This window comes from Ursus maritimus, unplaced genomic scaffold (assembly GCF_017311325.1).
Source record: "Ursus maritimus isolate PB19 unplaced genomic scaffold, ASM1731132v1 scaffold_1, whole genome shotgun sequence".
NCBI lineage: Eukaryota > Metazoa > Chordata > Mammalia > Carnivora > Ursidae > Ursus > Ursus maritimus.
In genome coordinates, this window is record NW_024423343.1 from 89,060,366 (window position 1) to 89,084,212 (window position 23,847).

The 23,847-nt window shown below is 39.4% G+C and overlaps 1 protein-coding gene across 1 annotated transcript in view; it reads right to left on the reverse strand.

The window, feature by feature from the left end:
• Positions 1-23,847, reverse strand: part of THSD7B (thrombospondin type 1 domain containing 7B) — a 699,268-nt gene that overhangs the window by 227,109 nt on the left and 448,312 nt on the right. Inside the window, exon 12 of the mRNA XM_040645418.1 lies at positions 5,612-5,803. Within this exon, the coding sequence (XP_040501352.1) occupies positions 5,612-5,803 (192 nt within the window). The remainder of the gene's footprint in view (positions 1-5,611; positions 5,804-23,847) is intronic.

Below are 23,847 nucleotides of genomic sequence, written 5' to 3' on the forward strand. Positions count from 1 at the left end.
CCTCTCCCGCTGCTCCCCTGTCTTATACTCTGTCAAATAAAATCTTTAAAAAAAAAATAAAGGTAATTTGAAAATAAAATTGATTTTATATTGATAGTGGCAAAAAAAAAACTAAAAGATATTTGCTATAGTGATTCAACAACTAGAAAGTTTTTATTACGATTTTTCCTATAACTTGTTCGTAAGAACAGATTACCTTGTCTCAGTTTTCCTTGAAATTAATGGTTTCCAGGGAAACCAACAAAACACTGGAAATACTAACATTGTCTTTTTGACGTACATTTTTGGAAACAGTTTATTTATTCAAAGAACAAAATAATATCCTCCCATACAATGGCCCTGAAGTGAGGCTTGGCGTCACTCGGGGTATGGCAGATAAAGTACAACTTATTTTGGTCCTTGCCATCAGGCAGCTCACAAATGCTGACATAAGAAAAGGAAATAAACGCTCAAATAATGTTGGGTAATTTAATCTGAGAAAAAGCTGTGGCTTCCACTTTGAAGAGACCTTTTTAACTTAAGTATTCTAGAATAGGGCTTCACCTTAATCAGCTGACTTTGATGGACCTTTTAGCTGTGATCCTGTCTTTGAGTAATGAGAATGCAGAATCATTTCCCACTGCTCTGAGTACTTCATAATCATGTTTAATGGGATTTCAAGTCAGCATGTAACTTGATTCAACTCTCCTGCCAACACACTTCCACTAGATTCCTAAAAATTTTCTAATAGATCAGATTTTTTTTTTCCTCATTAGTAAGTCGTCAGCTAGAGTATTGGCTGGTTATAAAAAAAAAATGAAGTAGGCTGCTTTATTCCCAGTGTTTATAGGGGTTTTAGAAATGCTTGATTCAAGCTGATGCATGGGATATTATCTCATTTTCAAATAGTTTATACACAATTTTATAGTTGCTGCCTGGATGATTGGCTCTATGGTCTGACATGTTGCTTATGGCCACAATAAATAAGGACTCCTGCAGGTCTGAAATGATCTTGCAGGAGCTTCAGCCTTGCCACTATCTCTTTGGGAGGATGTATTCATTCACCTTTACCATTAACGAGAGCACTTAACGAGAAAAAAGTTTGAGAAACACAGACTCTGTCATGGCTGTGAGAATTTACTGGTTGAAAGGTCCATGCGTGGTAACTGGTTTCTTCCTGCCAGCACTTAACATACCCAAATCTCTGGTGCCTCTTAAGTGTCCGTAAAACAAAACAAAACAAAACAAAACAAAACAAAACAAAACAAAACAACCAAAAACCAAAAAAACTGCTGTCTCCATGTCTCCAATTTCTATTCTCTTCTCAACTCGTTTAAGCCTGGAGTCGGAGTCTACCTCTTCTTTCCTACTTACTATTAACAAAGTAATCAAACAAATGAAGCCATGGAATATCTTTATACCTTATCCTTCAGACTGAATCTTTCAATGATTGTTCAAAATGTTGACCACACCATCATTGTTGAAATAGCCTTCCCAAATTCCAGGGTATCTTACATTTTTGTCCCTCACCCCTGCCATTCCTCTGGGAATATCGAATTTGGTTTATTGCATTGTTTCCCCTCTCTACATCTCTTAACTGATGGGGTTTCTCAGGGCACTGCCCTAGGTTCTCTTCTTTTCTGATCCATTATCTTCACTTGGAGTTTAAAGAACTCTCTCTCTTAAATTCCTAATTATTATCTCCATTCTAGATTTCTTGGTCAAGCTTCTGAGCCACAGACTGGAACCTAAAGGGCCAATCAAACTCAACCTGGCAAAATCCATACTCAACCTCTTCACACCTTCACAGGGCCTACCTTTCTCCATCTTCATTTCCCCAATTACAGCAACATGACCAAGTCAAAATCTAAAATGTCACACTTGACTTCTGTTGTACTACCTGCATCTGTTTAATGACAAAGATCTATCATTTCAAATGATTAAGCAGCTCTTAAATCCGTCTTTGTTTCCATTCTGACCAATACCACACATATTTAGCCCATCTCCAAAATTCCAGCTTAAATCCCACAACGGCTTCTTCTAGTATTTTATTGCCATTGTCCTTCAGATTCCCTTCAATCTTCTCTCCACACTGCAGCTAGAAGCAGCTCACAAAGATGGAAGTCTGATCACATCATTCATCTACTTAAAATTCTTCAGTGACTTACTTGTTCATGGAATGAATTCTAGACCCCTTGCTTTGGTCATCAAGGCTCCACAGTACTGAGATCATTAGGACCTGCCACCTGCTTATGTTGTGCCATTCTGCCTCTGGCATGTTACAAGCTAGACATACTGAGTATATTTCAGTTCCTGGAAATTCCTCACTGGTTTCTGGTCTTTGCAGTTCTTACGCCAGAAACCTTAAGTTCCAACCTCCTTGCATAGTCTACTTAATGCCTACTCGTCCTTCAGGTCCAAACTAATACCTTACCCCTGCCAGAAAGCCATCCTTGGGACTTGTCATCTCAGAGTACGGAAAAGGTAGTCTTCTGTACTTTCCTTATTCTATCACAAACTATGCCTTTCCAAGGATGTTCACACCCCAGTTCTTGGAACCTATAATCATGCTACCTTATATGGCAAAATGGACTTTGTAGATGTGACTAGGATTATGGGCCTTGAGAGAAGATTATTCTGGATTATCTGGGTGGGTCCAACTTAATCACATGGTTTTACAATTAGAAAACCTTAAGGACTAAGAATAGTCAGACTCAATGTTACTGAATTTCAAGATGGAAGAAGAGTCATGAGCCAAGGAATGTGGATAGCCTCTAGAAGCTAAGAAAAACAAAAACAAACAAAACAAAAAAACATTTTCCCGTAGAGCCTCCAGAAAGGCATGCAGTTCCACCAACATCTTGTTTTCAGCCTTGTGAAACTGAAGTTTGCTTTAGACCTACGTAACTGTGAGATAATCAATTTGTGTTGTTTTAAAAGGCACTAAGTTTTGTGGTAATTTGTTAAAGCAGCAATAAATTAATGTAGCACTAATATAACAGCTATTGTCTTAAGTTCTATACTGTGTTTTCATTGTAATAAAATCTCCATCTTCTATTACACTGTAAGCTCTTAAATTAGGATCATGTCTATTCCTGACTAGTATTTCTAAGCCCTAGCACACATAAGTGGTCAAGAAAAATGTTCATTAAGAAAAGGAGGTTTAAAAAAGTGGAGTGGGGGAGAAAGAGAAGACAAAAGGACTAAGTGAGAGAGAGCAAGAGACAGGAGGAAGAAAAATATTCATCTACAAGGCAACCAACAGTTGCTGGCAGAACAAGTATTCTCTATGTGGTCTCTGTATTTGGGATCATCTTAATTACATGACATCACTGAAGAAGGATTTAAGTTAATACAGAAATGGTTCTCAAAATGAGAAACAAATTATTAGTGGTCCTTTACTTTGATTACATTATAGTAAAAGAAAAAATCAGCATTAACCTTTGGATTCAGGAGTTTACTACTAAAAAACAAGCTAAAACAAACAATCCCTAATACAACTGTAAAGACCTTCCCCCCCTTAAGTCAGAGGGAAATTTTTGACTGTTCCCACAAGAACGTAAAACTACAAGTATGTATTAAATTGCTTTATTTATTCAGTTATTTTGTATATTAACCTAAAATCTGCTTAATAGATTATTTTCAGCAGTGTATAAACTGTCACTATAATTACCATTCGTGATGGTAATTATATGATGATCTAGTTTGGGTACAACACCCAGGATATCCAGATATTGAATTCAAGTATCTTGTTAAAAATGGAAAAAAGTACTCACTAGATGGTCCCTTACTCCATAGAGTGGCTTGTATTTTTGTCTGGGCTTCGTTATGTGTCTTTGTTAAAGAGAATCACACTGTCTTACAGGCTAAGTCCATGCCTTTTAGAACCCTTCAGGTTAGAGAGGACTGAAGTTTACCACCAAATTACACGTGAGACGCCAAAATACAAGCAGAGTGCCACAACAGTAAAAATAAGTCTTAAGTGAAAAAATTACAATTCACTACTTCTCACTGCACACACAATACAGAATTGTTGATTTTTCTTCCTACAACTCTTGTGTTTCATAAAGTTGACCAACCTAATTAAGGTGTTTCCAAGACGTGAAGAAACAAAGATCAATCGTCCAGCAAAAATCATAACCAATAATTTAGAAAAATTCTAAGTAGTGTGTTTTTTTTTTAAGAGGAGTAATTCTTGGGATAGAGTCTGCAGAAAAATGTACAATGGTTCTTCCAATATTTACATAAAAAGTGTATTTTAAGTAAGCCAAATGCATTAGTTTTCAAGCTGTACTAATTCAATAAATACCCTGGGTTTTTCCAGTAATCCCACTCTCAATTTGCAGGTCTAAAATACCATTAGTAAACTCTCAAGAAAAGAAAACTGGCCACTAATTAAAACCTTCCTTTCCCTCTAAAGGAAATTCTCATATCAAAGATAAAGAGAATTGCCAGAATGATGGCTTCTGAAGCCGTAGGTACAAACGTGCACACCAAGTTTTACTGTTACCCCTGAACTTGAAATTACTCCAAACACATTCTACCCCATTATATTCCCTCTAAGAACTTGTTTCACCTTAGAAACACAAGCAATGTTGCACAAAGTTATATTTGCACAGATTTTTGTAGAAGAGAGCACAAAGTACAATATATTTTGTTGTTTCCATTTGATTCTATATTTGACTTACCCTCATGAATGGGCTTCTGATTTGTGTGCAGAAACCTTGTTAAAGGCTCTCATCGATTAAGTAAATCCATTAGCATGAGTTAAATTTAAAACATAATCTTGTAAGCCATACATTCAAACAAAGGGAATTTGAAACCAAGAGAATTAGCACTTGAACTGCTTATAAGAACAAATGGTCTTCTGTGCTTAATTCTTCAATGTCAACAATTCTATTATCTCAGTGATTATTTTAGCATTTTTCCTTTGGGTCTTTAGTACCTAAATTAAGTTTTCTGCATATTCAAATACAACTAAAAGAAATTGTGGGGTATTTATCTAGACAAGTAGTACAATACATCAGACTGCATCAATTATTTGTATATTACAGGCAAAAATTGCTCCAGCGCCTTGATTAAACTATTAATTGCTTTAATTTCCATTCAATTGCATGGATGTAAATAGAACCAAAACAACACGCCACAAAAGCAGAACCGATATATGTAATCTGACTTTTATCTTACTCTACTAAAATTTTAAAATGTCGAGTTGCTTGTAAAATAATGGCAAAAAAGAATGATATAGATTACATTTGCCTTTGTTGTGTTTTACAAATCAGTCACTGCTTTCAACCCTGTTGAGCTCCTGGCATGACCAAATACCAGAAACTTTGCCATTAGCTACTCCGACGTAGTGGGTAGCTATGTTGTCATTTACCACGGTAAAGATTAGAAAGCCATAGAGAGGAACTTCACAGCTATAGAATGGTTCACATAATTCACTTCACAAGTATTAGTTCAGTACATACTATGTGCCAGGCACAGGTGCAGAAGATACATAATGTTAGGGAAGGGCTGGGAAAAGGAGAGGCCCGATACAATTTCTAGTCCTTCTGGAGCTTCCATTCTCTTTGGCAGGTTTAGGAGTACATCCCTTGTCTGAAGCTAAGAAATGGAAAGCATACCGTACCTGTGAGCTGTCGCCGTCGACTTCGGGTTGCTTCACAGTTTGTGGGGCAGGGTGTAAACTTGGACCAAATCGTGAAGGTGCAGTCATCTCGACATGGGACTGTGCATTCTTGTACAAGGGGAGGCATGCCATTTGTCTGCTTGAGGCATTCCAGCATTTCTGCTGACTGGTTATCAGACATACAGGAGACGGCTTTAAAAAAAAAAAGAAAAAAGGATTCTTTTGTTATTATTTTGATTAAATCATTCTGTTGCTTGTTCTTCAACAAAATAGAAGAATCTCCCAGTGTTTGAAAATCTGGTTATCACTGTGATTATAAAAGGTGTTCTACACAGCTAACCTTATTTCTCTCTGGAAATTAAACGTTTATCATTGCCAGCGGAGGTATCTGAAGATTTAATTGGTTTCATTATTAATCCAATTTGGTTGCATTGACAGCACAACCAAAATAACTTTCAGTAATTTATTGTACATGAGCTTTTGAGACTCTGATCTCCGAGGATGATCTAAAACTAGGAAAGAATGTGTAAGAGTAAAACAGGAGGACAAAAAGGGGACAAAACCATGAATATCATGTGAATTCTTCCTACTTTTTTTAAAGATTTTATTTACTTATTTGACAGAGATAGAGACAGCCAGTGAGAGAGGGAACACAAGCAGGGGGAGTGGGAGAGGAAGAAGCAGGCTCCCAGCAGAGGAGCCTGATGTGGGGCTCGATCCCATAACGCCGGGATCACACCCTGAGCCGAAGGCAGACGCTTAACCACTGTACCACCCAGGTGCCCCGAATTCTTCCTACATTTTAATTGACTTAACTTGTTTGAATGGCATTTCTGGAAGTGGTCCTATTTTCACTTCAAACCAGTATTTAAAAAAAAAATAATTTCTGTTGTCCATTAGTAAACTTTTTTTTCCTTATTAACATTTCAGAATCAATGAAAAATTTTTAATATTTTTTTTTGGAGTAGGCATAACCTATCCAGGTCACTCCCATTACAGATATCCTATCAGTTGCAGATAATTCTTCAAATTTCACTCACAAACTTTTTCAACTAGAAGGTCTCTAGTCATACCGTAAAATAACCAAAATCCTGAGGTAAAGAACTTATGCTTAATTCTGTATTTGATTCTTTAAGCTAGTGACTTTTTATTCAATTATAAAGGAAATTTTTGTGTATGTTTTATTCACCTTAATTATGGACCTTGTAGGGAGGTGTCTTTATATTCTTTAGACTAGTACATCTCCCCCTTGGCACTACTGACATTTTGGGTTGGATACTTTGTGTAGGCATTTGTTTCCCGTGCACTGAAGATATTTACCAGCATCCTTGGCCTCTACCTGCTAGATGCCAGCAGCACACACCCCCTCCCAATTGTAAAAACCAAAAACTCCAGACATTGCCAAATGTTGCCCCAGGTGAAAACTACTCTTCTAAACTGATTCCTAACCATGGAGATCTAGGAGAATGCACACATTCTATGGCATGACTTCGGACCTACAGCATCAACATCTCTGGGGGAGAATTCGAGGCATATATTTTTAAGTGTCCCAGGTGGTTCTGATGCAGTCTTTCCTCCGACAACCCATATTTGGCACGGTGCCTGTGGATATGGTGTAAGTTAATGGGTATTTGCTGAATTGCTCATCCTAAAGAAATCATAGTTTAAGATGATTTTTGTGACAACTCTAATATCTTCCAAGGTACAAGGAATAAACATACCACAGCTTAGGATCAACACTGTTAAGAACACTTTGTATGAAAAGTTCTATAATTAGGGTAAGTGTACACAGGGGCTCCATTTAATTGCCCATTCTTATATTCTCAACTCCTTTCATTATTCTGAGCGCAGAGAACAATTCAATCTGATTTTTTTTTTTTTAATAACTGAAAGCCAAATCCATCCCATGTTTTAAGACCAAGGAATTAGCAATGGATACATATGCAATACTTCCCAATTTGTACATCTCCTCTGTGGCAGGTGAAGTTATACACTGGTTTTGAGTAATTTTTTTGCTTTTGTTTTTATCTACATCCTAGGAACAAAATCCATTGCACATAAAGCCAACATCATCTATGTTTGTTTTGTTGGGAATATTACAGCCATTAATGATGAAAACACCAACATACTTTATCTCAAGTAGGCTACAAGCAAATGTTATTTGAATTGCATGTTTAGATAACCAATCTGGAGTCAATTTAGGGGACTTCTATCTTGCCAAGGTATTTTTTCCCCTCAAGATGACAATGCACTGATTAACATGAAGAGGAATTTTAAATACTTTAAAAAAGCGTTGCTCTTTGAAATCCAAACCTCTATGTATACAAAAATAAGGTATTTTTTTCAATGAAGTTTTTAAAATTATTTTTCCACATTAGTTTATAATTTGACAACTATGATAAATATGCAATGATACTTTGAAATCTTACAAACCAAATTAGCAAACACTGGATTTATGAATGCCTATATGGAGCTATTGTGCATTAATGAAAGAAAGCATCAAAAATGAATAGCTATAGTATATGATATAATTCGGAGACATTCTTATCAGATGGTATGAATAAAAATTCCAACTCCAAACATCTGGGAGTTACATGAACAGAGTTATTTAACCTTTGTGCTTAGACTCATCTTTGAAATGATTATAAGAGAACCTATAACAAAGAGTTGTGAGAAAGTTTAAGACAGTAGCTCTCATACACTGAAGGTTCAATAAATGCTATTGACTATTAATTTTGTATTTAATTTTAAATTTGTATCTTAAATCAAGCAGGCTGATCGTTCTCCTCTCAGGTACACATGCACACACTGTCACCTTCCATGGCTCATTTCTTCCTCGGACATCCTCAGAATCTGAGGCATAAAGGAAAGGAAAAACCATGGTTGAATCTCACAGGATTCTGGCACTACACTTAAAAAGAACCATTAGTCAAAGAATAGGTCAAATAGGTCCTAAACATATTCCTTACATTAACAGGGTTATGTAAAACAAGTCAGACATTACTCCTATACAAACTGACGTAATAGAGTAGTCTAACAGAGACATTAGAGATCTCTAAGGGCCAAAGAAAACATTGACAGTTGTAGCATGAAATTTCACGACACCCACATTAATCTCAAGACCGCTGCTCTGTGTTATTACTGATGGTCTATTAACTCAAGGGTGAGTGGCAACTGATACACTACAGATCATACAATCATCTGCTTAGGTCAGGCATTACGGCTCCCAGATTTCTCCAAGTTCAAGATTCTAATTTCTTTTCAAGTGTGAAAAAAATGACCAGACACAAAAACATAAACGAAGGGTGCTTAGGTGGCTCAGTTGGTTGAGTGAACAACTCTTGGTTTTGGCTCAGGTCATGGTCTCAGGGTCATAAGATCGAACGCCCTGCTGGGCTCCCACTGGACCTGAAGTCTGCGTGGGACTCTCTCTCCTCCCCGCCCACCACCTCGCAAGCGTGAACACACGCACACTCTCTCCCTCTCCAACAAGCAAAATCTTAAAAAATATGAATATTTCTTGGGAATGTTGTAGTATAAAATGAATCCTTTAGTAAACATTTACGGGAAGACTGGATATTGAACTATACTAGTGGGTAGGAAATTACTAAAGAAAAATATCAAGCACAAAGTCTGCAGGACTGGAAAACCAGGAAATGAGAAGATATTTGGAGTAAATGAGGATAACTAGTAGCTAGTGGCACAATTCAGTGACTCCTTTCATCAGGCAACTCATGGGGAAAGGGTATTTTTAAAACATATTTTAAATCTACAGTATAGTTCTTAACAACTAAAGGTGTGTAGACTCAAGTCAGAACTTATTTTGAGAAAACAGAGGTGGCAAAGTATACTGATACAATTATAAGCCCTGGTGTCAAACAGAACTAAGACTGACTCTTCACACGCCCCCCCCCTTTTTTTTTACTGTTACCTTGGGCAAGTTATGTAAAAAGAGTCCATTAACTCATCCATACAATGAGAATAATACTTACACCATATGATAAATTGATGCAGATGAAGTATTTAGCACAGCAGTAAGCACTTAGTATAGGTGCCCAGGGGCTGATTTTTTTGTTTGAAAGCGTGCAAGCAAGTGTATGAATGGGGGGGGGGGGAGGGAGAGGGAGAGAATCTCATGCAGACTCTGCTGAGCAGGGAGCCCAAAGAGGGCTCCATCTCAGCACCCTGAGATCATGACCTGAGCTGAAACCAAGAATTGGACTCTTAACCAACTGAGTCACCAAGGCACCCCGTGGAGAGTGACCTATTTTTATGATAAAGTCTACTAGATATCAAAACATTACAAGCATCAGGAAAGAAGAATCCAACATCACTTGACTTGGTTCAGGAAGAATTTTCCAAATGCCACTATCAATAGTCTTGGTCCCTAAGAAGTAGAACTGGAGCCTCCCTTCCATTACAATATTGAAGTCAGTTGCCTATTTCAAAGACTGCATGGCTCTCCCAAGATACAGTCTACTCTATTTCCAAGTGATGCTCTGTGCATTCTGCTAATTGTTATAAAAATGAGGCTTATAAGCTACTATATGAGATCACAACTCAAGTTCTGAGAAAGTCAGAAACTGAAATCCAAGGCCTGTTGGGAACTCTTTCCAGAAAAACCAAGATGAAGGGGGAATGAACCATGAGAGAAAAACCAAGATCAAAATCCTTAACAAATCTTAAGAGTTTCATGAGAGGACAGTGAACATTTGCACAGAAGAGCGGTGGCCATATTTGCAGCTTCATACCTCACTCATTGAGGTGGTCGTATCCAGCCCAAACATGTACCATGCCTCTCTATGCTAAAGCTGAATTCAAAAGCATCTTAGCATCTAAGGTTTAGAGGGATTTATCAAACTCTTCTGACCATTAGAACCATTTGTGCTTCATTACCAATCAGGAATGAAATAAGGCAAAGAAATAAAACTTCTGCCCTAAAATCAGAAACACGTCTTGAAGTCATTTTCTCTACTTCCTTGGTGGTCTAAACGTTAGACTTTGCTTATACACCTGGACCTTTATTACCTACAGCTTCCTCCCTACTTTTTTTTTTTTTTAGATTTTATTTACTTACTTGACAGAGAGAGAGAGCCAGCAAGAAAGGGAACACAAGCAGGGGGAGTGGGAGAGGAAGAAGCAGGATCCCAGCAGAGCAGGGAGCCCGATGCAGGGCTCGATCCCAGGACCTTGGGATCATGACCTGAGCCAAAGGCAGACGCTTAACGACTGAGCCACCCAGGTGCCCCTCCCTATTGATCTTATTGAACCTGATCCATTAATTCATCCATCCATCCATCCATCCATCCATCCAGGCACAATATACAAGCAACTATGAACAATTATAAAAGCACTGTATATGCATGTACATATAAATAATCTGGCTTCTGGGAGGCTACAGTAGTGGCAGTGACAGAAAGGTAGACCGTACAATATTATAGTCTCCCTAATGGAGACAACCAATGAGGGAATTTGGTATAGAAAGGGAAAGTAGGTACTTCAATCTTACACGGAAAGGATGTGCAATGGGCAGGCAGAAAAAAGCCATTACAAAGAATTTATCTGTCAGACATTTGCTATTTAGTTTCATTCTGAGTCCTGGGTCCTTTGGATCATAGATCACTTGCAGGCCATGATCTAGAGAAAAAAATTTTTTTGGTGCTTTTAAGTAGTTGAAGTACTGTCCTATATACTAGGGGGCAAAATCTTGAGGAAAGGGAGAGGCATTTACTACTGACCCTTCCTGGCATATATTTCTACCTGGACTAGATTGTTTAAGGAATAGCAATGCAATGCTAAATTATAATCATTTATTAAACTTGGAATATTAAAACTGCACTGCCAGGTCAAATCATTCCAATAGCTGCAGAACAATCTCATTACTGGGCATTGTTTGAAATTTAGCTACCTTAGGCTTTGGACAGAAAGTTCTCGGGCTAGCTGCCTGGGACAGCTGAGTATTCTTAAGCACCAATGGAGAAACACGTGTTTGAGCTGAGTCACTCAGGTGAGAGCACTCAGACAAGTCACCTAGCAAATGGGTATGGTAGGGTAACCTGGAATCCCCCAGAACCTTTGTGAAGCTTGAGGTTGTATCTTCCCATTTACAGTGTCTAACAATGTATACAACACATAGAGTCGAGTTCAGCTTCTTCACCTTTCTCGTAATTACGACGTAAGCTGAGCCTCAGAGGAGGGGGGGGGAATCACAAAAAGCAGAGAAGAGTTACTAATTGCTTTCCCCTGTTACCTGACTCTTTTCAATTTTAGCAGCGTGAAAAGGAATGCCCTGACAAAATGTAAAATTTTCTGATAATCTAGCAAAAAAGACAAAGCAAGGACCCATATGAATTCTCAGTGTGCCGGAGTTAATTTTTAAAAAAGAACTACCTGCTGTTACTGTGGGAGGCTTAGGCAGCCTTCTCAGGCTTTCATGATGACTAAAATCAGATTTTTAACTGTTACTAAACAGCTAGTCTTTCCCCCCCCCCACCTCTAGACTCAGACAGTCAGACACGCCGTAATAAGTTGGTCCTCCCCCCACCCCCTTATGGTATGAAGGGGGCACGGGTCACTGTCCTGATAAGAAAGGATGATGTTCGGCCTGGGAAGAGTAAGTAAGTGATGGAAGCTGCTACCTCCCATCTGTCTACACTCCTCACCTTCACCAAGGACAACCACATTATTTTCCCTAAGTTGCCGTAGACTAGGGTTCAATTGTCATAGCTGACAAGAAAGGTTAGGAAAAACTTCTTTCAAGAGGTCATGATTTCCAGGAAACGGAGGGGACATGCTAAAAAACCGGGAGGGCTCTATGAGCTTGCTGGCACTGCTTCGAGCACAAAGCTCCATTTACATGCATGTCAAGAAACAAAGGACGGGCAATAGCTGCTCAGCTCAACCAAGAGTCAGACAACATATTCTCTCTCTCAGGTCCTGCACTGGTAGCCGGGGAAACACAGATGGAAGAAAAGGTCACCGTACTCAGGGTCCTGCAAGAGCACAGCATGGGAGCCTCTGGCACTGGGCAGTCAGAGCAGCTTTCTGGAAGGACACACGCATGGAAGTGGAGTCAGATGTATCCTATAAAACAACGTGAGCCAGGCCCGGGGCCTGACATACCACAGGCCTGTGCAGCAAACCAGCAATATGGTGGGCTGGCTTCCAGTCCTTGCTATGCACACTCTTAGGACTCTACTTCCCTTTGATAAGATCCATAATGCATAGAAATACATGGTCTGTATCTGGGAAGTTACTAACTTAATGACATAATGCCAGGCTGCCCCAGACATGTATGGGGTCCAGTGTGAGAATGTAAGAAGAGGTCATAAACCTCAAGTCTTAAGAGTTAAAAGTTAAAAATTGAAATTAACAGATGTGTAATGGATCTGTTCCATTCCCCTACATTACGTATTTGCTCTCCTAACGTCTTGGAAAGCTAGGTTCTAATAAAAACTCTGGGAGGGAGTTTTCATCTGCAATGGGCCTGCATCCCAACCCCATACCCTGACCCTCTTTCTTTCCTTCTCTCTCCCAGCTGAATTCTACCCCAGGCGGGACGTTCTTGCACTTGCGAATGGGTACTGCTGTCAATCCTGCGAAGCTCAATTCACAAGTCAGCTGCCTGTCATCCACCCTCAGGCCGAGAGTTTACACAGAGTAAGCTTTCCCCAGGTCAGACTCAGAAGAGGCCTCTTTCACCCTTGAAGCTGGCTTACAGCCATATAGGCAGAGAGTTCTAGGGTCCCAAGGACTAGGCAGAGTTTGGATAGGGGTTGGGTAGGGAAGCTGGACTCTGGTGGGACTCCTTATCTGTGTGAGAGAGGGAAGTAAGAAAGGCCAGAGAAGGGCCCTTGAAGGCATAGGAGCTAGGTGAAAACACTTGTTGCTGAGTCTAAGGGCAGAACTGCATTCCCTTCCAATTAATTCGTTACAGACTGATGTGATCTTCCTAAGAACTCCCTTCTTGGTAGATAATCAGGAAAAGTACAAATGCCAATTAAAGCTATCTCAGTTTGGGCTATTTTAATTTGTTCCCTTCCTATTTAAAATAATTTTGGGGGGTAAATTCTCTTCAGTCCTCCTCTTTCAGCTACGAGGCATCTAGGTGTAGCAGCCAGCAAGGGTCTTGGATCTGCAAGAAGGCCCTTCAGAAGCAGTCTCTGGTCCTCCTCCAGTGCCTGCAGTTAAGAAGCCCCTGTCCACTTGGTGACTGCTGACCCCGGTGACATTCACTGCTAGCGTCTCCTCTCAGGCCGAAAACCTCATGGTGATTCCCCCTCAGCCCAGTCAGGGACCATCTTCCTCTAGCAGATGAAGCCTAACTGGCCTTGGGGCCTCCTAGGGCAGTGGGAGCAGCTCCCTGGGAGATCCAGGGCTCATCCTCCTGGTATGCCTGCGGACAGCACCAACAGCCACCTCACCCTCCTCAGGGCATGCAGGAACTTCTGGGGACTCTCTGTAGCAGCAGAAACTCCGGGGAATCAGTGAGGCCCTCCTTCAGGAATGGGGGCCCTGTAGACCGCCTCTTCTCAGTGTTCCAAACACAGCATTGAACACAAACCCTTCCGCTTTCTTCCTTTTCCTTAGCCAAACCCTCCAACCTTACAACACCAGCCCTACTCAGAGAAACCATGATGCACATTACTGTGGCTCCTTCCCCCACTCCCTCAGGCTCTTCGCATTTCCTTCCCAGCGCCCATCCTGGCAGCAAGAGCTTTCCATTCCTCTTGTCCGACAGGTGCTTCTCCTGCAACGTATCCATCTCTGTTCTGAGGTGGCCTTTACCCTGTCCTTTACCCTAAAGTCATAGTGGGAGATAGGCACAAAGAGAAATCTAATTAGAGTAAGTGTATAAATTAAGAAGCATCTAAAATATGTGAGGCCTGCCATACACGTATTTCACCGCTAGGCACGGAGGCCCAGGACTGCTGCACCTGGGTCGGGCTTGTGTATGGGTAGGTCTCCCAACCAGTGACCGACACACCTTCAGGTGCCACTAAATACAGGGAAGGATTCTTTGAAGGCCACACGGAGCAGGAGGCAGAGGCACAGAAGGGCTCTGTTGGAAAGCCCAACACTTTTTCTTTAGTTTCAGAAAAAGCCCCATGATTTTTTTTTCCCAGTGCTAATTTATTCCAAGGAGTTATTGTTTTCCCGTTGCCACTGTAACAAACTACCACAAATTAAGCCACTGAAAAAACAAACATCTGTTTTCTTACAAATTCCGGGATTCAGAAGTCTAACACCAGTTTCACAAGGCGAAAATCAAGATGTCAGCAGGGTTGGTTCTTTCTGGAGGTGAGGGAGAATCAAGTATCTAACTCACCCTTTCGAGCTGCTAGAGACGACCTACAGCCTTCACGAACAGGACCGGCTCCAGCTTCAAAACCCACCCTGACACAGAAACGTAGCTCCTCCCCTCCAGCCCTCTGTCTCCTGCCTCCCTTATAAAGGCTGCTGTGATTACATTGGAGCCACCTGGATAAACTGGGTTAATTCCCCCACCTCAGGATCCTTAACTTAATTACATCTGCAAAGTCCCTTTTGCTTCGTAAGGTAAGACATTCACAGCTTCCAGAGATTAGAATTTGCCACTTTGGGGGGGCCGTTATGTAGCCTCCAACACAGGGGAGAGGTGTTTCTTCCTTGTTCTGAGGTATTGCCTCATTCACTAGAATAAGAACCAGGACTACTTCATCTGCTCCCAATAAAAGAAGGAACGCAGATTTGATACAATCAGATGCACCATGACTTCCCCATTGCCTGCTCTCACACTGGTTTGTTTTCTGTTTTGTTTTGTTTTGATTCTTTGGTTTTTCAGTCACGTGCCTGGCTTTCTTCAGTCATCCAGACTACCTTTAGAACTACTCTCCCCATACTCTGTGGGGATATTCTTCAGAAAAACAGACAAGTGGACTTATTTCTTATTCAAAATCAAGCATAATTAAGAATGTACATCTGGGGCACCTGGCTGGCTCAGATGGTAAAGCATGTGACTCTTGATCTCAGGGTTGTGAGTTCAAGCCCCATGTTGGGGATGGAACCTACTTAAAAAAAAAAAAAGAACATACATCTACATTAAATAAAAGTGCATTATTCTATTTAGGTCAGTCTGAGCCAGGCAAAATGCAAAGCCACATTCCACCCACCCCCCCACCCAACTTTCATGCTTCAATTGCTGGTTTCATGAATGCATGAAGGAAGAATCTCTTCAGAGAAATACTGAAATTGAGAAGAGAGTGAGAACAGCTAGAAATAACTAAAAGTTCTATATCTCCCAAAAGAAGGTCAACTCTATGCTCTGTTTCACAGCAAGCATGTCTTGTTGTCTCTACTATGGGGACATGCTCTGAACTATCCGCCATGAGTAACCGAGAGCCCTGAGCCACTCCCACATTCCACTGCATGCTCAAGAGCCACGTGCTGGCCAGGGTGAGGACGCACATCAGTATGATCACTTGCATGCTGTGCCCAGTGTGGCCAGCCCTGGGGTGGGATAAGCCCAGGAGCCCTGGTAGTATAAGGAAGAACAGGAAAGGTGGCCATCTAGCACTTGCATTTCCTAGGTACAGATATTGGGGTCATCCTGGCATGACCAAGCCAACTTCTCCACACAGGGATCAAACCCAGGCCCTTCTCCTTTGGACTTAAATCACATGAGTCAAATCAACCAATCACTCTACATATTCTGAATTTACTCGGTGGATGTGTTAGCAATTGGATTTCTGTGACAATTTTAGGAGAGAAGACATTTTCATTTGCTATTCTCCAAATGAGTCAATTTGGAAGTAGAAGGCAGTTCTTGCCATCCCCCACATGCATTCTTTTTTCCCGGGTATTTTCTCTCTCCCTGTGCAGAGCACAGCATGTGGGAGCACAGTATTTGGAGGTCCTATCCTTCAAAACTAGAGTTTGAATAAAGTATGTGCTTATGATTACACGCTGACTGACATATATGCAACTTTTGAGTGGAACAGCGTGAGTTGTGGAAATTGAATTAAACAATAAACCCATAATTGCTTGTTAGGGTGCTTTAATTGACTCATAAGTACCATATGCGAAGCTGCGTGGCTGCAGGAGCCCAATTATAAGCTTGCTTATGGAAAGATACAACTCATTTTGCATGTTGGAAATATAATCCCCAATTATTGTTGCCTCTCAGAAAAAGAGCGTTTTTAAATAAATAAGAAATACTTAGTAAGCTAATAATGTATACTTAGTCCCAAGGTAACCCTGAAGCACTTTATTTAGGTTCCAATACAAGATCAGAAAATGCACAGTGAAAAAAATGTCTATTTGCTTTATTCCAAGGCATCCGTTAAGCCCAAAGCTCTCTGTGTTCACAGCTAACCAAAGCAGTATACACAGATGGGGCTCTTGGCTTAAGGAATTTTCCCCCCAATGGACAAGAAATTGACAAAAATAAACACTATGGAAAAAAGAGAACAAAGTAATATTACAAACAATTCATAAATTAGATTTAAACATTGCTTATACACGTGAGGGTCATAGAGGAGAAAGAAAGGAGATCCTAAACTCTGGCTGCTGATTAGCGGGGCCAATTCCAGAAGGGAATGCTAGGAATCGGCGTCAGGTTACCTAGCTGGAAGCGCACTGATCAGGATCTGCTGTGGGCCTTCGGGAGTGCGTGGTGGGAATGGGAAACACAGGAGGTACCTGTTGACCACTTAGTAAAATCAGGAAATCAGGAGGTTCCAGATAAGTAGAGTGAGCACCTTCATAAACTAGAGTGGAGAAGAAGTAATCAGTGGGAATCCTAAATCCAAGGAGAAAAGCATGAAATTGTCCTTCTCTAGGGTGCCACAGAGCCTGACCATGGTGTTTGCATGAACACAAGTGGTCTTGGAGTACCTTTCGATCCCCAGTGATTTCCACTTGGCCACAGTGAAATCACCCAAAGTAAATAGGTAAGTACAAAGAGTAGCTTGTTTGTTAACAAAGCTGCCAGAGAAATCTTTTAATCTCCACTTACTCCCTCCTTTAAACGAGACTGAAAAAGACATACACTCTGAACAAAAAGACAGGACATGCTAAGCAAACCCAGCTTCAAAAGTTCTTAGCCACTTCTGCCATTTAGATTGCCTGAGTCCTTCCTCCTACAGAGATAGTAAAACCTGTATTGAAATAAAAAAAATTATAAATGCATATAAATCATCACACTCAGCAAGACACTGGCAGCAATCACTCTAAGTTAAGTCATGACAGTGAATAGGAAGGAGCCATCACTGCGTCCAAGCTCGTTAGACATCAGCGATTCTTTCCCTGATTTTACAACTCCTTAGAGTGGCTCCATTTATCTCAGTTGACTTTCTTCCATTAAAAACAATTCCATGGGGAATGACTGCTAATCGGATAGTGTTTCTTTTGGGGGTGATGAAAATGTTCCAGAACTGGATTATGGTAATGACTGCACAACTCTGTGAATGTACTAAAAATGACCAACTTGTACACGTTGAAGAGGAAATTGTATCCCAACAAAGCTGCTATTAACAATTCATAATGTATTCTGAATTCTGAACAAACATAAATTACAAATAGAATTCTAAAAAAAAAAGCTCAAAAGTCATGTTACAAAATCATGTCAAGCAGATGCTGCATTTCTAGAAATCCTGGGAAACATAAGCATTTAGCGGCACCAGAGAAATTGTTCTCCCAAAAGTTATGCTGAAAACCATCTACACTAACTTTTATAAACGAGGATGTTCCCATAAATAATGAATTAGGATTTATCATTAATACAGTTCTTTTCACATGTTTCTGACCTGCAAAGTTTCATTTTTAAATTTTGTTCTCCAGTAAGAAAAGCAAAACAAAACAAAAACCAAAACCAAAAAACACATTTGCCTAGACTTTCTGTAGTGCCATACTTACCAAATTAGAATTCTGGAGAATGCTATTTGGAGGATACAGTCGGTTGAACTATGAAACAGAACAGTAATATAAGATAGAATTTCTGCCCTAAGAGCGCGTATAATCCACACAGAAAACTTCTAACATGTGTGGGGAACCCAGTAAATATATAAATATCTGAGAACCACCTGTATGTAAACGAATTTTGAATACAAAGCATTGTGTGGTGGTCAGAGTTAATTTCTAGCCATGTTTTAAAAGCTGTCAGGTACAAAATCATCCTAACTCCCCTTATAAATTCTTTTTCTTTCCTTCTTTCTCTATCATGGCCTCATTAGAGGTGTAAACTAATGATGAGATGCTTTCTAGTATTTCCAAGTCATTTTTCTCACTGCCACTAAAAAGTCTTCAGATTACTTCCTAAATATCTGCCACATCTAAATTCTGTCTTATGCCGAATGAAGTCCTCAATTCAAATCATATGAAAGTTTCTTGACATTTCTTTTATATATTTGGGGAAAAATTCATACACACTTCATTCTACAGAATATTGCCTATAACTAAGCAATCTGCTAGAAGCTTCATACTCCTCCGGCCTCTATTTTATGTACATGTACAAGGGGAAATGTATATGGGGAAGCTGTGAAAGAATAAATATGCTAATTCATACACTGCACAGACAGGGTGATTTATTCCATTTTTAAAAGAATATGGCAGTATTTACATAAGTTTCACCTGTATCTCTGCAAATAGCTGCTGTGCAAACAACTTCCAAATCAGGAGAAAAAAACGGGCCGGGTATTTTTTTACCAGTTGCTCTGGGCTTGACGGATGGTGCTTTCTTTAGTTACCAGCTGCACTTCACAGAAAGGCAGAGGGACAACTTGGGCCAAATCACTGCACCAAGTAACTACAGAATTGAAAAAACAACAACTCTCTTGAAGTATGAAAGCTAAGATTCTTAGATGCCTGTATAAAACAGAAACTTTAACCGTACGTATCTGCCATGAAACAAGCTATCTTGGTAATGAGCGCTGTATCATTTATCAGGAAGCTAAACTTTGCATCCTATAATCCTTCTAGTAACAGCAACTAAGTAACAAATGAGATGTGAAACTCCAAATTAAGAAGTAATTTGGTGTTCTCTATTGAAAAACAAGTGCAGAGACCCAGGATATTAATTATCTCACTGCTACAGAGAAACAAGAGATCAGCACAAGATCCACACGTACTCCCCCACCCCTCGCGGAAGTATACTACACTGTCTTGTGGAGCTATCTACTTAAAACATGTTCGAAGAACTTTTCTTTTTCTACAAATGATTTCCTCTTTGTAAATCACTATGAGTGCTCATGCTTTGCATGGAAACATAATCACTGCCATTATAATCAGTTGTCTGTTAGGTACAAAGCTGACGCCATGTCAAGAAGTCATTTGGTTTCATTTTGTTAGGTCTCCTCCTCCACAGGCTCTGCCGAGATGTTGCTGAAATTATGTTTATTCATCCCGTTTTGTCTTTGGTCCCTCTGGAGACCATGCATTTGCTGCATCCTTTAAGAAAAACAAATTTGTTACACTTTAATTCTGTTCTAGAATCTCAAACTTAATAAAACCCTATAATAAAAGTCTGAGAGATGGTGGATTCAGAGGGATCATGTTGTAGTTCTTACGCACTATATATATTCGCTAGTCACACAACTTAGCTTCTCTCGCAAGGCGTTTTAATGAAGAACGACTCCCTTCATACAATATGGGATGGATTCCTGAAAAGTTGTATGCTATAAATATAAAGGAAATGAATCTGTTTTAATGCAACAGGGAAGCCTGCTATCAAAAGGTTTTCTACCCAAAATAATGGTATTTAACCTCAGAGATTCATTTTTCAATGTAAACAACCCATGTTCTTCTGTGAAACTGAATTTGTTTGAAGTGATATATCACTCAAAATCAAGTAGCCTCCGATTTCTTATGTGTAATTTTTTTCCCTGCTGTAGTTAGCTCAGTTAAGAGTAAGACTGCCTTCCAATGTCTTATCAGTTATAAGTTAAGACAGGAACTTGATCTATTTTTACCTTTAAGTACTGAGAAATCATTAACCTTAATGTGACTTAGAATATTCAATTCATACAATTTAACTGCTTTGAGCCAGTACTGCCCACCTGCATAATTCAAATTACCAAGGCTAATCGGGGGCTGTAATCAAATCTTCTTCTGATAATACAGTGTTTTCCACATTTGCTTTAGGTCTTCATAGCATCCAAGTGAAACCTGACTTTTAGCCAAAGTTCCACACAAATGACCAGGACCCAAACACAATCTGAAGAGGCAACAGCATCAGTTAGGAGACAGAGTCTGGTCCTGGCTTTTCCCATGAGAGTTGCATGACCCACTCTGGGTAAGACTCATTGAGAATCAACTGTATTTATGTGCGTAATGAAGGACCAGGTTGATCTGTGACCCTTCCAGCTGTAATACTCCATGACGACATTGTGGGTACAGGCCGGGCAGAGCGTTCACAAATATATTGTTGTAATCCATGGTTTTATTGAGAAGATTATGCAAGATTAGCATAGCTAGCTGGTCCTAAAGTAAGCATTTATGCATAATTGTTTTTATTTCATTTAATGACATGTTGTTAAATACATACAGCATGCTAACACACGAATACTAAAACATGCTACAATTTCGGTAAAAATAAATCCATACTTCACTTAGGAAGGCATTTTATATAACACATATAAATTACTTGGACTTCCAGGTAAAGATGGAAGAATGTAAACGTGATGAACTTCCTCTTCCTTCTAAAACTTCATTAAGCTTTGTGAATCCAAAATGCATTAAGCAAATGGGAAAGAACAGAATGGTGTCATGATTTTGGAGTTGTAAATCAACGGACAAGAGGCAAAGGACTGTACAGACTGAGCAAAATATTAAATTTAAGGGGTAAGAACAAAAGCCAAAAGTTAATCTGACTTGCAACAGACTCTCTAGAAACGGGGCTGAATGAATGAAATTGAGATTGAATAGGTCAGAAAGACCCATGAGAGTTTTTCTGAAATATGATACTGAAGGATCTGATTATCTTGGCAAAATATTCAGTGGAGAGTTTGGGAGGTTTTTAGGGATGAAAAGATGAAAAACTACACAAAGGAAAGAAAAACCTAGGGGCTCTTGGGTGGCTCCAGTTAACCGTCTGTCTTCAGCTTGGGTCATGATCTCAGGGACCTAGGATCTAGCCCTGTGTCAGGCTCCCTGCTCAGCGAAGAGTCTGCTTCTCCCTCTCCCGCTGTCCCTCCCGCAGTCCCTGCTTCTGCTCTCTCTCTCCCTCTCAAATAAATAAAAACTAAAGCAAAAAAACCTAGAAAAGTAATAACTCTAGGGATAATAAAATGTTTCAAGGAAAGAATGATTATCGTACTTCACTTAGAGTAAGACTTTCAAAAATACTTATATAATCATGCCAATATAAACACTGAATATATTGATCTAATAAAATTACATGATAATCATATGGGGAAAATGGGAAGTGTATCAGCATAGTGGGGGCAGGATAATACAAGAGAACTAAATCCTTATTATTCATACATGGAAGGCAATAGTTAATGCTTAAATCTGAAAATATAACTAGTCACAAACCAAACATTGTTTCTGGAGATATGGTTTAAAAACAGCATAATCAGCTAAAATAGTTGAAAGTAGTTGAAGCAAATGGAGGCAAGGAGAAAAACCTCGTAGAATTATTTAAATTTTTTTTACTCCTATTGGAGAACTATTCAATCCTTCAAATTATGAAGATGTATACATTTGATAAAACATTAAAATGAATGACTGAATGAATAAAATAGACTAACTCTAACATATTTAAAATACTGCCAGGTACACAAAATACTATCTTAAATCAAATACATAATATGCTAGATTCTGTCTCATAAATACATTCTTTATAGGTAAAGCCTTTCCAATTTGTCTCTACCTATGTATTTATCTTTTTCCAAAAAAAAAAAAAAATGAAAACCAACACAAAAAGAGGAGGATTTTTTTTTTCTTCTGACTTTGTAAGCTAATAGGAACAACTATCTTTCATTTCATTTATTAATGGCTTACTGTGTGTTCTATTAAATATTATAAAGTGAAAACACACCCAAAAGAAACCCAATCCTTGGCTTTTGACAGTTGAAGCGGTTGGTTGGCCCAGGTGGCTGATGTAATTTACTTTTAACCTCTAGAAGGAAAAACTCAAACCAGACACAGAGAAAACTGTTAATAACAGAGGTCAAAATGATGAAGATGAAGCAGGGTGGTTACTGGCTCATAATGGGAGATGAACTAGCAGGAACTTCAGGGAGGACAAAAGAGAGTAATTTGTTTCTGGGCTGTGTGGAAAGGCAAAGGAAGCTGGTTACTTAGAAGTTTTCAGTTCACTTTCCTTATTTAGAACGATTCTGCCCCCTTTAGAACATTCAACCCCCAAAGACCACTGATTTAGAAATCACATGATCTCAGGTTTTATTTCCATATTTTTATTTCTCCATTTCTAGAAGAGTAGCTCTAATTTATGTATCCCTTAGATCTCATGAGTCACCAAGAAACAGTCCGGTGCAAATTCAAAGCAGTAGACAATGGATTTTGGTACTGAAGGCATCCCAGCTCCTCTGAGCTGCTGCTCGCTGAAGCAAATAATGCCAGAAATCAATCTGAGAGACTGCCGATGACAATTAACAAACGCAAGCCAAAATAATCTAATTTTATTCTCAGCCAAGACAAACTCATTTTTGACTATGAGAGACCGGCTTCCTCCCAACCTGCAGTACCTTGTGGGGAAAAGGAAGGGAAATGTCTGAGGTGTCAAAACAACAAGGACCAGGAAGGGATAGTCGATGAGTTCAAATCAAATCCAAGGAAAGCTGATCGACTGGGTGGGACAATAGTAAAATATTCTTTAAAAACCTGCCTTTAACACACGTAAGTACTGCTAACATTCCAATATGCCAGTAGTCTGTTTCCTTGGAAAAAAATGAACCCTTATAAAAGAAACTAAGAAGACTCAGCAAATAAGTATCAAATTGGACTGAGTCTGAGAAATTCCAAGCAGAGTTCTAAAACTACTTCACTTAAATATGGTTGTGAATTCTGAAAATTATGGGATGGCAGTCTTTTTGTGATCAGGGTTCCCAATGCAAGTAACATAATGAACACATTTATAATTAGGTAAGAATTGGGAATTAATGAATTTGGATAAAGCTAAAACTCAACACACAATTTTCTTCCTAAGGAGTTGATAAGAAAATTTAGTTTCTTTTTAATAATACTTTCCAGGGGTGCCTGGGTGGTGTAGTAGGTTAAGCGTCTGACTCTTGGTTTCA